The sequence below is a fragment of the Sinocyclocheilus rhinocerous genome, unplaced genomic scaffold (assembly GCF_001515625.1).
Source record: "Sinocyclocheilus rhinocerous isolate Xijiao unplaced genomic scaffold, SAMN03320098_v1.1 scaffold3201, whole genome shotgun sequence".
Lineage (NCBI taxonomy): Eukaryota > Metazoa > Chordata > Actinopteri > Cypriniformes > Cyprinidae > Sinocyclocheilus > Sinocyclocheilus rhinocerous.
Genome location: NW_015662182.1, coordinates 478,642 through 494,262, shown reverse-complemented (window position 1 = coordinate 494,262; position 15,621 = coordinate 478,642). Strand labels below are relative to the sequence as shown.

At 36.9% G+C, this 15,621-nt stretch overlaps 2 protein-coding genes across 2 annotated transcripts in view; one reads left to right on the top strand and one right to left on the bottom strand.

The window, feature by feature from the left end:
• Window positions 1–530: 530 nt before the first annotated feature.
• Window positions 531–8,007, bottom strand: LOC107727970 (protein pelota homolog). Its single transcript, XM_016538023.1, has 9 exons — window positions 7,757–8,007; window positions 7,438–7,498; window positions 7,188–7,349; window positions 2,623–2,669; window positions 2,439–2,512; window positions 1,171–1,242; window positions 948–1,022; window positions 813–844; window positions 531–732 (listed from the first exon to the last, which is right to left on the bottom strand). The coding sequence occupies exons 1-9, from the start codon at window positions 7,871–7,873 to the stop codon at window positions 638–640; spliced, it is 735 nt and encodes a 244-aa protein (XP_016393509.1). The 5' UTR covers window positions 7,874–8,007; the 3' UTR covers window positions 531–637.
• Window positions 8,008–9,970: 1,963 nt separating this feature from the next.
• Window positions 9,971–15,621, top strand: part of LOC107727958 (serine/threonine-protein phosphatase alpha-2 isoform-like) — a 10,438-nt gene continuing 4,787 nt past the window's right edge. The window contains exons 1-5 of the mRNA XM_016538003.1: window positions 9,971–10,282; window positions 12,002–12,133; window positions 12,229–12,459; window positions 13,559–13,663; window positions 14,105–14,328. Coding sequence (XP_016393489.1) covers window positions 10,228–10,282; window positions 12,002–12,133; window positions 12,229–12,459; window positions 13,559–13,663; window positions 14,105–14,328 — 747 coding nt within the window. The 5' untranslated portion in view covers window positions 9,971–10,227. The remainder of the gene's footprint in view (window positions 10,283–12,001; window positions 12,134–12,228; window positions 12,460–13,558; window positions 13,664–14,104; window positions 14,329–15,621) is intronic.

Here is a 15,621-nt window from a genome sequence, read left to right as displayed (position 1 = left end):
TGTGACGTTGGACAAAGGACTGGTCAAATATGCATAGCAATTTCTGAATAGAATCTAATCACCTCTGAGAACGAATTTCAAAATTGGCACAAATGGGTGTTATTCTGAGTAGTGCATATAGAGAAACAGTTGAACATTTACTATGGGTGTTTTCAAACCTGGCTCGTTTGGAGCATTTGTTTCGAAACGTGCACATTTTCTTCCTTAGTTTGGTTTGTTTTCCATTCGTAATTGCTCTTCTCTGAAACAGGTGCTTTGCAAGAATGCATTGCAGTTTAAGTACCTGTGTCGGAACTATGCAAATAATCCACAGATCTAAAATGCCTTAAGACTCTAGATTAATTTGCAATTATTAACAATTAAATGTTGTTTCAAAGACTGCAGAGTACCCACTTTGCAATGTGGATTATTATACATCTTTGATAAGGATTTATAGAGTAATATATGTTCTTTTTAACATTCTTCAGCTTTCCAGCTTAATAATCACTCCAAATAATCAATTATACTGGTGTTTTGTGAGGTTTCAACTTATTTCAAAACCTTTATTAAGGCCATAACTGAGTTTCATTCCATTTAGTCCAAACTGTGAAGCATTTCCACCCTTTCATACCAAATCCTTTTGCACAAGAGCATGATGTTAGTCTTCATCAGAGCTGCTCTCCTCCTCAGCTTCAGACATGTCCGCGATGGGGAACCTCAGGATGGCCACCACTCCACTCAGCTGATTCAATTCTAGAGACAAATCACATGTCAGTCACATGACGATCCAATATAATTCTCTCTGAAACAAAGACTATAGAAATGAAACTTACGTTCTCCAGATACATGTAGGCTTGAGAAGATTCTAAAAAATATTATTAAACAGGAGAAACAAAAATTTAAAAAGAGCTAAATATTTTGCATAATATAAGAATATGGCCTTACTGGATTGAAAATCATAAGAATACCTGACATTTCCTCCATTTTCCTTCACGTTGTCTACAAGCCGAACATACCGGCTGCGGGTGGCTATGTCTTGATGTCTGTCATGAAAAAGAAAAAATACACACACACACACACACACACATACATATATATATATATATACACACACACACACTTTTTTAATGAAGTACACAATTAAAACAGAAAAGACCATTACATTAGGACTGTATTACTTTTTAAATGTACCTAAATAGTTTGTCACTGATCATCAAGATGTCAACGGCTAAAGCTTCACTCGCTCTTTCCACATGAGCCAATCTGCACAGAGCAAAAGCTTTATTAATAGATGTAAAGACTGTTTAAAACAATGTCTCAAGAACATGTTACATAGCACAAATATTTTGGTTACACAGTCCACTTTAGACATTCTACTATCAATAGAAGTAACGTTGCTAGTGCTACTACATGTCAACTAACTCTCATTAGAGTATTAGTAGACTGTTAGTAGAATAATTTGACACATACTTGCAAAGATACTTACAGTCAGTAGAAAGTCTGATGGGGGTCCTTCAAAATAAAGCGTTAGCAGATATTAGTCTACTAATACTCTAATGGCTGGTAGTTGACATGTAGTTGCAAAGTTTCATACAGTTAGTAGAACGTCTAAAGTGGACTATCAAAAGAAAGTGTTACCATTGTTTTGTTTTTTTTTCTTCTCATTGAGATTCTGTGTATTAGAGTATTAGTAGACTGTTAGTAGAATAATTTGACACATACTTGCAAAGATACTTACAGTCTGTAGAAAGTCTGATGGGGGTCCTTCAAAATAAAGCGTTAGCAGATATTAGTCTACTAATACTCTAATGGCTGGTAGTTGACATGTAGTTGCAAAGTTTCATACAGTTAGTAGAATGTCTAAAGTGGACTATCAAAAGAAAGTGTTACCATTGTTTTGTTTTTTTCTTCTCATTGAGATTCTAATATTGACACATAGTTTCCTTATGAAACTGAAGTGCCTGGAAATGCTAATATAGTAACTTGAATCATAATAATAATAATAATAATAATAAAAATGTACCCACTTGCCTTCTAGGTCTTACTCACACTTCTCGTCAAACCAATAAGAAAAGCATTAAAAACATCCTTAACCATGGCATCTGTAAAAAGTCACTTTCACAATTTTATCTATTTTTATTTTAGTTTGTGTGGTAAATTATTGTAAAGATACCAGATACAGGGAAAAGGGCCATTTTAGAGCTTGATAGCTGTGATTACCATCCATTTTCACTACATGAAAGCAGAAAGCAGAGTGATTTATTTGCTAAATATATTTTTGTGTTTCACAGACGAAAGTAAATTCCTGTTTTCAAACGTGGACATCTACATATTATAAAAAATTATATAAATATTACAAAACTAAAATAATTTTAAAAAACATTTAATTTTTTTTCTTCTCATTGAGATTCTGTGTAATATTGACAAGAATGAATTTAAATGGTAGTGACTTTGATCACCCATAGAAAGCTCGATCAGGCTCCTGTTGAAGCATCTTGTAAAAGTCTTCCAAAGCCTTGACCTCTCCAGCTGCCTAAAACAGAAAAAATAAAAAAAATAAAATCACAGCATTAAATACCACACACTGTGCTTGCAGAATGCTACAAGCTATATGTGCAAATGTACAAATCCAAACTTAGTCACCTTGGTGTCAGACAATCGGGCAGTGACTGCTGGATCACAAAGCACTTCTGTAGAAGTAAAATCTCACGTTTATACTGTCACTTTAAAACAACAATGGAAAAAAAAAAATCTTCAAGCAGATACACAAATGTAAAAAATTAGTCCAATCAAATGCTCTTTTTTCCCGAATGACAGCATATTTAAGCATTTTAATTATGTATTATTTTCATGCATGCCTAAGGTTAGTAATTTGGATAAATCATATCTATCCATCTATATATAATATGAAATATGTAGGATTAAATATATATGCATAAAATCTTTAACACGTTTATAATGTCACCATGAGAATGTGATTTTTGTGTGTTTTCGGTGGTCCCTTGTTTTGTTTTTTGTTTTTTTCAGAAATTTACAGTAAATTTTATTTTGAAAGTTTGAGAAAATGTTTGTATGTAGATATCACACACATTTGCACTTACATGTGGTTAGTCAAAGAGACTGATTTCACTGCATTCAACAATGAATTTCAGTGTTTCCATTAGTATGCAGAATCCACAACTTCATGGCATGCTGCAGTGTTGTTTGCTCACTTGGTGTGTGTCAAACAGATGACCATTTTAATAAATAGTTGCAGTAGAAAACATATTTTCATAATATTTCTAAACCAAGCAATTTTGGACCACTATATTGGAGCATGAATGTTTTGTGTAACAAATGATTAAAATAATTTTGAGTATTTATTTGCTTAATATCTAATATCTTAATTGATGTATTTCTTTTTAATTTATTTTAAATAATAAAAAATAAAACTAAAAGATTAAACCGATCAGATCAAATTCTGTATTGTCCACCAGATCTCAACCATCTTGCCAAACAGATACCTTTTGTTGACAATTGTCCTGACTTTGAAAAGCAGCTAGATCAATACCTCTGCAATGTTTCGTTATTTTATAGTTTTACGAGTCACAAACTCTTCATTAGGCGATGTTACATTATGTAATGCTATTCTACTCATTGAAGAACTGTAAGTTTTATTCAGGTTTTGCCATTTTCACAGTCTCCTCCCTTATACCATTTATTACTGGTATCACCGTAAAATTTAACAAGCCTACTAGTCAATAGGGATGCACGATATTGGATTTTTGCCGACATACGGATATGCCGATATTTTCCACCTAATTTTCGCCAAGAGCTGATGCAGATACTGATATATTTCCTTTTTTTTGGAAACAACACCAAGTCTCTCCAGTGCAGAGATTCTTAAAAAAAAAAATTCCTGTTTTCAAACGTGGACATCTACATATTATAAAAAATAATATAAATATTACAAAACTAAAATAATTTTAAAAAACATTTAATATTTTTCTTTATTTTTATAAAATAGTTCAGCATTTTACTTATTAATTTTGCTACATAGTATGTGAAATTGTTATCAGCCAGAAAAGCTCATTTTAGTCAGAAAATACACTAAAAACACACCAACACATTACCAATTCTGTCCAACACCACACTGTCCCAGACTTTTTTGGCGAGAGTGAACTTCCTGTTGAGCTCCAGCTCAATGGTATGATAGGCACCCATCTGCATATGACACAAGAGAAGAAACATGACTCATTTCATTCCAGCTTTCACATTTAGGCTAAATTAACATATGGACTACTCCCTGAGGGTAAGTATCTGTTATTCACCTTAATATTCAAATTTATAAAGTATAAATTCTATTTTAGATGTTAGCACAAATTTTAACACACTATTTATATCATACATTTACATACATTTCTATGTCATAAGTGAGAAGGGCAACAAACTTTTGAAATATGAAGAAAAAAATGCTGAGAAAAAAAAAAAGCTGAAGTTAAATATTCCAGAAAGTAAACAATTCTAAATGCACTCTGACCTTCACATACTGGTTCTCCTGGATGTTTGTTCCTTTGACTCTGAGCTGACAGGCCTGGGAATCAAAGTCTATTGTCTCCACACATAAAGTCAGTGTGGTGCGCACACGTGAACTGCCCACACTGCCTGTGGAGGACTCTGTCTGCACTTTCCTGTTTGCGACATCGGATTGTTTTCATCGAGTAGAAAAATATCTGATAATAAGGGTGATAAACCAAAACTGGAAAAAGATGGAGGTCAGTATGGCCAATAAAAAATAAAAAAAAAGAGACAGACCTGATGGTTGAGGCTCTGAGGCTGTCGCCCACATGCAGCAAGTTGTAGGTGTGCCACATATCCTCTGCTTCCTCAGGTATTAGTGTCACCTGACTGGAAGAAATCCACAAACAGAAGACAGAAATTTTCACATTTGTGTTGCCTACTTTGCTCATGTAAGTTTTAGGCTTGCCGCGATAGACGGTGCTGACGGTGATACCGGTGTTAAGCCGCAACACCGGTTACGTCAAAAAAAAAAAAAACTCTGCAGGGCTCCGGCCCTCCAGGAATTGAGTTTGACACCCTGGTCTAAAGCAAAAGATTTCCTTGTAATAAAGTCATTGTCTCCCAAAATAAAGAATCGACTCTGTACAGCCTAAACGAGTCGTTCGTTAGTAATATGAATCCCACTTCTGTGATGGCTAACACGTTTGCTTAATTCCCACCTATCTTCTACGTTGGCCGGATTTGTTATTTTATATTAGGCGGCTTGCCCTATAGCATGGTGTATTTTTATTTGTTTTGTTAATAAAAGTTCTATGTTTTATATAGGCTAAAGTGAGTTTGACGTTGTATTTTGTTGTTGCATTCAAGCAATTGACGCCAAACTGCCGCTATTTTAAAGTGAAAGTAAAATGGGCACACCGCTTTTACAAGCTATTTAAAAACGAAGGAAAGCGAGGAAAAGAGGGAATGCCCCGCCCCCGCGGTGATACCGGTATTATCGGTGTTGTCACACGCCGATTAACCAGTGGGAAAATTTCCTCACCGACACAACCCTAGTAAGTTTATTCCAAGGCAAGTCAGACCACACTCGGGCAGCTATTTTGAATCATGCAAGTGCTGCTTCAATCTGATTGAATGGAGAAATACTGAAATCTACTTTGTTTTCAATAACAAAATTATTAAAATCTGACATGAATGGCATCATAAACATTGTTTCTTCCCCTCAAATAATGACAATAATTAATATATTTCACATTGATTTGTTTGTCTCACTATTTCATGGTGAAAAACAGACTAAGATATAGAAAAATATGAAGAAAAAAAAGTTAACCTGATTAAAAAAATAATAATAATCTACAAATTTACTTTATTACCGAATATAATCACTGAATCACAATCTGCAAGTATGATAAAAAAATAGATGTTTATATTTTCTATTAAGTGTTCAAAATACAGAATTATGGCAATGGGCGTTCCGACACGCGATGTACACGGTAGACCAATCACAACAGACTGAGCCATCTGACCAATCAGAGCAGAGTAGGCTCACGGAAAGGAGGGGTTTAGAGAGACAATCTTAGAACTGCTTCAAATCGCTTCCCTCCAGGACCGAGTATTGAGACCCCGGCATTATAGGCCTACTATCGCAATTTTATTTATACCAAAGTACTCAGTTGATGTCCTATGATACCACCACTGCATCATGGTACACAGCACTCAACTCAGAATGCGCATATGATGTCCAAAAGTAGTGTATAGAAAGACGCACCCGGCATTATCCTTCTCAATGTCTTTATGAGCCAACTTCATGGTCAAAGAGATTAGCTATTCACGCTTGAAAATGAGGTGACATTAAATGCATATTTTGAGAAAACGAAAGCGTTTTTTGACCTTGCATGCATGTAATCCTATTGTAGGAGACTCGCGAAACAATATTAGGAACCTTAAAAATGGCATAATAGGGGCACTTTAATGTTATTTGTGTATTTTACTTTCATTTTATTACAAGTCAACCAACAGCGCCCCCTAAATAAATATAAAGTTGTTGCTGCTTCTGCACGCCCTAGTGGCCCTGTCCCAAATGGCACACTTCATGTGCACTTGCGGTCTTGTGGACTTATAATAGCTGCCACATACGCATGTACGTTAAGTCCACGAGATCGTAGGGTGTTCATCATTTTAGCTGTCAGAAGGGTGCTTGTGAGCGCCCCCTTGCGGTTGCTATGCACCCTCTAAGCGCACTTCTGCCGAGCCCACACGGAGGCGTGCTCCACAGCAGACTTCTTCCCGACAGTCAAAGTGGCATAACGTCACGAAAGTGTGGACTCAGAGGAAGACCGCGAGGGTTTAGGGTGTGATTTGGGACAGGGCCAGTGACTGTTGACTATCGCACAACGGACGCTTCATTCTGTACGTGCATTCTCAAATTAAATGCGGCGACCCAAAACAGTCAATCTAGTCACCATTCAGGCAAAAGTTTGCTTCAAGAATGACCACACTGCTGACGTGATCTTATCGCTAGCACACCCTAAGCACATGAGAGTTATTAGACAGATCGACATCGATGCAAATCGAGTCAATGCAGAGTTTTATATTTTAGGCCTTTATCGGCCGATTCCAATAACGTTCTGGTAATATCGTGCATTCCTACTAGTCAATTATGAAAGTTTTTCACATCTATACTTTTAAAAAGTGAACCGAGTATTGACCTTTAAGTGAATATTTGTGTCCAGATGAGGAGTGCACCACCATGAACTTGGATCTGTTCTCCAGGAGAATTTTACAGTCTTGCCTCACAGCCTCTTTAAAGAGGTACGAGATGAACTGATCTTTCACAAACCCTGGACTGGCCACCAGAACACACTTCACCACTGAGAAACACATAAATACAACAAAAATAGAAGTATTTAATTGTCCACTGTCCATCCTTATTATCTGAATAAAAAATAAAAAAATTACCATCAAAATTGAAGTGTCTCAGAATGCCCTGCATGACAGCCTCATAAAATCTCTCTAATGCCTGAAAGAGAACACAGTGTCACTGTATGCAATATGTACATCATATTTTGAAATATACATGCAGTAACTGAGAGGCATCTATTGCAGCACATACAGGAACAATAGTTTCTATCTATTGTATTCCTAACATATTACATTGATGAATTACAGTTAAAAAAAACTATACATCTATTGATAACCGTCATTGTCATTTGCTCAATATAATGATAAACACAAATATATTGTCAGATTTTTTTGTCACAAAGTTTTATCGGTTCACCTTGTCATGTTGGGCACAACTGCCTTTCCTCTTGCGGGGGATGGTGACCTCAACCTTCGCCCTTAGTAAGGTCATGGCTGGAGTCACGAGAACCAGATTGGCCAGACCTTCCTGCATCACAACAGCAGCCACATCTGCTTTCTGAGCGGGATCACATGCCTGCTCTATAAATAAAGGCAGAATCAGGGTTCAAATAAACTACTGATAAGCTGGATCAGATTCATTAACTTTTTAGTATGCTCATGGCTGCTCTGTGCCATGCAGTGAAAGTGAATGGTGACTTCAGTTGTCAAGCCATTAAGATACTTGAAGTACGACTACAAAATTCAGCTGTTTCTCATAAATCAAGTTTCTTTACATAGTTTCCTTATGAAACTGAAGTGCCTGGAAATGCTAATATAGTAACTTGAATCATAATAATAATAATAATAATAATAAAAATGTACCCACTTGCCTTCTAGGTCTTACTCACACTTCTCGTCAAACCAATAAGAAAAGCATTAAAAACATCCTTAACCATGGCATCTGTAAAAAGTCACTTTCACAATTTTATCTATTTTTATTTTAGTTTGTGTGGTAAATTATTGTAAAGATACCAGATACAGGGAAAAGGGCCATTTTAGAGCTTGATAGCTGTGATTACCATCCATTTTCACTACATGAAAGCAGAAAGCAGAGTGATTTATTTGCTAAATATATTTTTGTGTTTCACAGAAGAAAGTAAATTCCTGTTTTCAAACGTGGACATCTACATATTATAAAAAATAATATAAATATTACAAAACTAATACAAGCTATTTAAAAGCGAAGGAAAGCGAGGAAAAGAGGGAATGCCCCGCCCCCGCGGTGATACCGGTATTATCGGTGTTGTCACACGCCGATTAACCAGTGGGAAAATTTCCTCACCGACACAACCCTAGTAAGTTTATTCCAAGGCAAGTCAGACCACACTCGGGCAGCTATTTTCAATCATGCAAGTGCTGCTTCAATCTGATTGAATGGAGAAATACTGAAATCTACTTTGTTTTCAATAACAAAATTATTAAAATCTGACATGAATGGCATCATAAACATTGTTTCTTCCCCTCAAATAATGACAATAAATAATAGATTTCACATTGATTTGTTTGTCTCACTATTTCATGGTGAAAAACAGACTAAGATATAGCAAAATATGAAGAAAAAAAAGTTAATCTGATTAAAAAAATAATAATAATCTACAAATTTACTTTATTACCGAATATAACTAGTCCTGCAGTGAAAAATTAAGTTCAAGTCAGTTCGACAAACAAAAAATAAATCATCATACAGGGGTCTCTAAACTCCTGGAGGGCCGGTGTCCTGTAGAGTTTAGCTCCAGTCGAACCCTAATCAAACACACCTGAACCAGCTAGTCAAGGTCTCACTAGGCATACTAGAAACTTCCAGGCAGGTGTGTTGTTGAGGCAAATTGGGGCTAAACTCTGCAGGACACCTGCCCTCCAGGACCGAGTATTGAGACCCCGGCATTATAGGCCTACTATCGCAATTTTATTTATACCAAAGTACTCAGTTGATGTCCTAATGATACCACCACTGCATCATGGTACACAGCACTCAACTCAGAATGCGCATATGATGTCCAAAAGTGGTGTACAGAAAGACGCAAGTCATGTGTTCTCAAACACTCACCCGGCATTATCCTTCTCGATGTCTTTATGAGCCAACTTCATGGTCAAAGAGATTAGCTATTCAAAAACAAAATGCATATTTGAATGAGAATGTTCTATCGTCGATTTAGGTGACGTTTCCGCATCAGCAGTTGCACATTCTGCCACTTTAGAATGAATCAGACGATTCGAACTGTCGCTTTCTGATCGCGTCATTGGCTGATAGGTTGCGTCATTACGTCATTTCTATCTTCGGTTACTTCCGTAGGGCGGAAGAACGAATACATTTTTTATTTCGAATTTATTTTTTAACAGCACATTTTATGAATTATTAGCAATCGGTGTTAATGAAGCATATTAACCATCCAATCTGATAAAAGTTTTTACATCGCTATAATGACTAGGGTTAACATTGTTTAAGATTACACACTGATTAATGTGGTTTTAATTTGCTTGTTAACGATTAAATATAGAAAAGATTGACACAGAATATCATATTGGCTCTTCGGTTATGCATTTGAAGCGTTCGTCATGAGTCGAGAATAACCAATCAGATACGCGATTTAGTGTCTACCCCGCCCCTTCAAGCGTTTCCTACAACCGTCAGCGGTCGTGGTGCTAGTTACCTCACGCAACGAGCTGCTGAAGGAACCATTCACGGCAATAATATCATAATATGAACTCAGGGATACTATCAGTAGTGTGATCTTTTTTTATATAAGGATTTGTTTTTAAGTTATTGACGAATAATTGTACTGGGCGGTTTCCTGGGTCGTCTTGTTCCTGCCTCTGTTAGCCGGCTAATCTCCAGCGAGCGACAAAATGGCTGATTCGGACAAGTTAAACATCGATTCGATCATCCAGCGCCTTTTGGAGGGTAATAAGCGTTAATCTTTCTTATTGCAAACTGTGCCGTTTTATCATGTTTAAATAGCGATTAAGCGTCTGAAAACGTATTATTTTATTTGCGTTCATTTCGTCATCTGCAATCGAACGTATGTGTAGATGTGTAGTATTAGGTGTAAATACGTAACACTAACAATCCAATTAAAATTTTCATTCGTATGTTTATTGCATGTAATCCGAACAAAAGTTCAGCGCATGCGCAGTGCGTCAGTCGTCGCGTTCGGAAACGAAGAAAGCCACTAGGAAGATATCACCGGTGTTGTGCCAAGTTTTGACCCCCTTATTATTACCCCTTCTTTAAGGTCGCTACCCGATTGACAAGTAGAGATGGGAGAAATGCCTTTGACAGTAATACATCAACAACAGTTGATTGATCCCTTGATGGTAGGAAATACAGTCAAAGTGTCATTGCCTGCGTTCCACAGTGATGCTTCACTGTCCAACATTGCCACAAGCCTATTAGTTAAAATCAAGGGAAATAAAAAATCTTTGAGTTGAGTATATTGTCAATAAATACATGAAACAAAAATACACAACATTGGAAGATATATTCATGGATGGGTCAAAGGATCCAGAAACTAGGAGAACAGGAGAATATAAATATCTATATTTCAGGCTATCATAAGAGAGAGTATTAGTCAGTTATTTTAATTCTTCTGGCTCTCCAGTGGATGAAAGAGGTCAACTTTGAGAGAGGAGTAATATGTGCAGGCTCACTGCTGCTCCGGGCATAGTATATTAAATACTTTTAAGTGTTATATAGATTAAATAATCAATACATTTTTTTTCATTGGGTCCCTGCACATATGGAAGTGGAGAGTAACTATAACAAAGCAGTGGGCAAAGAGGCAAAAAAAAAAAATACAATACAAAGGAAAGTAGGTTCTGTAAGTAGAATGACAGTAAAAAATAATAATATCCAGACTCTGCATAAGTCATTAAGGATTAAATGCCAGTCTGTATTAAAACATCCAAATGGATTATGTGATTATTGTGGTGAAGCTGAAACTGTAGAACATATCATAATGTGATATCTCAGCATATAGTGATAATAGGCAAATACTATACAATTTCTAAGTAAAGGGGTTCAAACCATGTCATTAAGGGATATTCTAGTACAAGTCATTGTAGATACTAGATCACAGACAGGTCCAGACATTTAACTTGCTAAATATCTCTCGGGCAAATGTGACATCAGCTCTTCTCTCAAGATGCGCCTTTGAAAATTCCATGTAAATAGCCCCGATGCTAACATGGTGTTAAAAAATACCTAATAATAATAAAACAATTTATGGATTATATAGGATAGATGGTGAAAATGTATGCATTTACTCATTCATACAAGAATACTAATATTTATGGTTTTCAAATTAAGCAATGCAATATGAATAAATACAATTCTGTAGCATCGGGACAAAAATACCATGCATGTTTAGTTAATGTAAAGTGTTGCATTAGAGTATTATAGGCCTAGTATTACATCACATTTGTTTAAAACTTCATCTTATTATTACATCAGTCTTTTAAGTAGATGAGAGAGCTGATGTTTCATGGCCCTGTTGGCTTTTTTTGTCATGCAACAGCAGACCTCACAACACAGTTCTTTACACACATACAGATGCATACACAAATATGTATATGCTATTCATAAAGCTTTTATAATTGCTTTTTTTTCTGTTTCAATTTTTAGTGAAGGGCTCCAGACCTGGTAAAAATGTTCAGTTAACTGAGCATGAGATTCGTGGATTGTGTCTGAAATCGCGGGAAATCTTCCTTAGTCAGCCGATACTGCTGGAACTGGAGGCCCCACTCAAAATTTGTGGTAAAGTTCTGATAACCATACACACAGTTTTTATTTTAGTTCTGATGAAGCCTTATTAAAAAAATAATAATAATTAACTCTATTTCTTTCTGCAGGTGATGTTCATGGTCAGTACTATGACCTGCTCAGGCTTTTTGAGTATGGAGGATATCCTCCAGAGAGTAACTACCTGTTTCTGGGAGACTATGTAGACAGAGGCAAGCAGTCATTGGAGACCATCTGCCTGCTGCTTGCCTACAAGGTCAAATATCCAGAGAACTTCTTTCTTCTCAGAGGAAACCACGAATGTGCCTCCATCAACAGGATATATGGATTTTATGATGAATGTGAGTATGCTTATATGGGGGTGGATGGTATGACCAAAAGCTTAGGTCATGGTCTGAAGGTCTCACTGTTTAAAGATATTTACTATTAAGTTTAGAATGTTTGCTTAAGTTGAAGCATTTGGATCTTATAAACTACTCGTTTATCATGTTAAATGGGGTGTGTGTGGGAGGAGGGGATACTTTCTCATCAGAGCAGAGCTGCTTCCGATCTGGTGTTTTCATTGTCTCGGAGTAGCTGAGGTCACAGTAAATGCAGGGAACTCCGTCTCTGCACATGCTGTGAGTGCATGCATTCAGGAATGCAACTTGCGGACAGACTAAATGGAGAGTAACTACAAGATTAAGAGATGGTTTAGGGTGCGTACACATTTGGCAGGTTTGGTTTGATTAAAACAAACACTGGTGCGATTGCTCTGATCATTTGCTCTGATCACTGCAGTTCATTTGAATAAGTGTGAATGCTGCCATCTGAACCCTGGCGCGCACCAAACAAGCGGACCGAGACTTCTGAATAAGTGGGTCCGGTCCATGTCCAAATGAACTCCGGTTCGGTTCAATTAAAATACGAATGCAGCACGGACCTAAACAAACCAAAAACAAATGAAGCCACAACATTTGGCCCTAAAGAGGACAGAATGTGCAAGCATACCTGGTTCTTCTCGTCATAGTTGCTTGCTGTAATGTTGTCCATTACGGTCAGAAAAGGCATCAGAACCACGTCTTCTTGCAGCAGATCTTCGTTTATGTGCAATGGAGGAATTCCTGCCACTGTTTTGAGTCCTTAACACATTTTCTAAGCTTTTCGTGAGTTGACAGCTGGTAAAAATACCACATGTTCACACATAACATGAGCGCATTTAGCCAAGCACATAGCATTGTTTTGGATGTTCGGGAAGTTCCATCACAAAGTATTCATCATAAAAGCCTTTAAAAACGTCAGTGTGAATGCTAAGCAAACCAGGATTAAATGTATAATTTTCTTTTTTGGTATGGACCAAAACAACCAAGCGTACTGAACTACAAGTGTGAGGCATATATCTGAATGAAGGGCACAGTTTTGCAGTCTGAACATGCATGTTTTTTGTGTGTTTTTTGGTAGGTAAAAGGCGGTATAACATCAAGCTTTGGAAGACATTCACGGACTGTTTCAATTGCTTACCAGTAGCTGCTATTGTGGATGAAAAGATTTTTTGTTGTCATGGAGGTAAGTCAAGTTTTCTGGATTGTCTACTTGAGGTTTGGAGAATCTTTACAAACTGTTACAAAATCATCAAATGCTTGTCTGGAAGGTGTAATTTTGGACACGGAGAAATGTAGCACTCTCTTAATGATTATATATAAGGTTAATGTTTGTATTTACATTGTTGCAGAATTCCTGACAGGTAGGTAAAGTCATAGGTAGAGTCATCAGCATAACCAACATATGAAATATTGTATTTTTGACACATAGAACCTAGCAGGAGCATATTGTGTTAAGGTCTGCAGTGTTGTAACGCACACAGTAGCTTATTTTCCTGTAAAAATTTGCATTTATCACAGGGTGAAATAGAGTCAGGGAATGGTGGACTTAAGGTTCTTGATGTGCTTAGTGTGGATGAATTCAAAATATTCTTTCTAAACTGTAGTTGAATGATCCTTTACCCAGGTCTTTCTCCAGACCTACAATCTATGGAGCAGATCCGACGTGTGATGAGGCCCACAGATGTCCCTGACCAGGGTTTGCTGTGTGATCTGCTCTGGGCTGACCCAGATAAAGATGTCATGGGGTGGGGAGAGAACGACCGTGGTGTCTCTTTCACCTTTGGGTCTGATGTTGTGGCCAAGTTCCTCCACAAACATGACATGGACCTCATATGTAGGGCCCACCAGGTAAGCAATGTAGTTTATTGACTGTAGTGTCATCACATTGTCTATATGTATCCGAGTAGCCAAAAGCACCATATCTTGATTGAAGAGCAGTATTTCATGGGTTTCTCACGATTTTCAGGCACTGCTGATCAGAAGAGTGTAAATGCGGTGAAAACTCAGCCCAAACATGCATTAAATATACCTTTTACAAACCAGTTGCAGCCTCAGATGCTGACATGGCATTAAAGTCTATACTATACATACTGCACTATACTAATCTGCATACTATACAGTTGCAAATGATTTATTTTAAGTATAATATATTCAGCAAGGTTATTTTCGTAAACGAAAACTGAAACTAAGACTAAAACTATTGGTCAAAAAACATTTTTGTAAACTGAAATAAAATTAAAATGTCAAAATAAATGAAAAACTAAAACTAAACGAAACTAACAACAGTAACTGAAAAACTAACTAAAATAAAATAATAATTAGCAAAAATAAATAATCGTGTTCGTGATTTAATAAGCTCTCATTCTGTGCCAGAAAATCTGACCTGTGGTTGTTTAGGGAAATACCTGTAGATGGCGCTTCATGCACGTGAGCTGAATCCTAAGCGGCTATTCACAGAGAATGTGTTTTTGCATTTAAAAAACAAGACACGGGAAATGAAATGGGAAATAACTTTAAAATATGAAATGGGGAAATAACAATAATGCACACCTTACAGCGCAGGACGTTTAAAAGCGTGTTTGACGTGCGAGAACAATATGAGAGTGAGTTAACAGACACAGAATTACAATTTTTGGATGAGCTGACTTTAGTGTATAGTCATTTTGTCACGCTTTACGATTACTATGGCAACGTCCGCCTCGAGTCCATGACACAAGCACCGCTTTGACTGTACAAAACACATTAAAATTAAAGAAAGCGGCCAGCCGCACAGTGATTTCACCGCTTGCCGTGTCCTGTAAAAAGGGGCTTTAGAACTGGGATTGATTGCGTGCGAGCTGGAGCGGCTCGTCAAAGTAAAGTGCAAACATAATTTAAATCACCATATCGCATTTAGTTTTGAGTAGTATGAGGTTTCAAAGCATTTTAGATTGTGTACGTTCATAGAGGGAGAGACGGCACATACAGTGTGCACCGGTGGCTTGTCTGTGCAAAAGATCCAACAAATTAATGCATTTAAAACACAGATGCGCAAAAATTAAGTTTACAGAGTTTCAATGACAATTACAAAGAACAGGGTTCCTCAAATCCAGCACTGGAGGGATCATTGTCCTGCAGAATTTAGCTCCAACCCTGATAAAA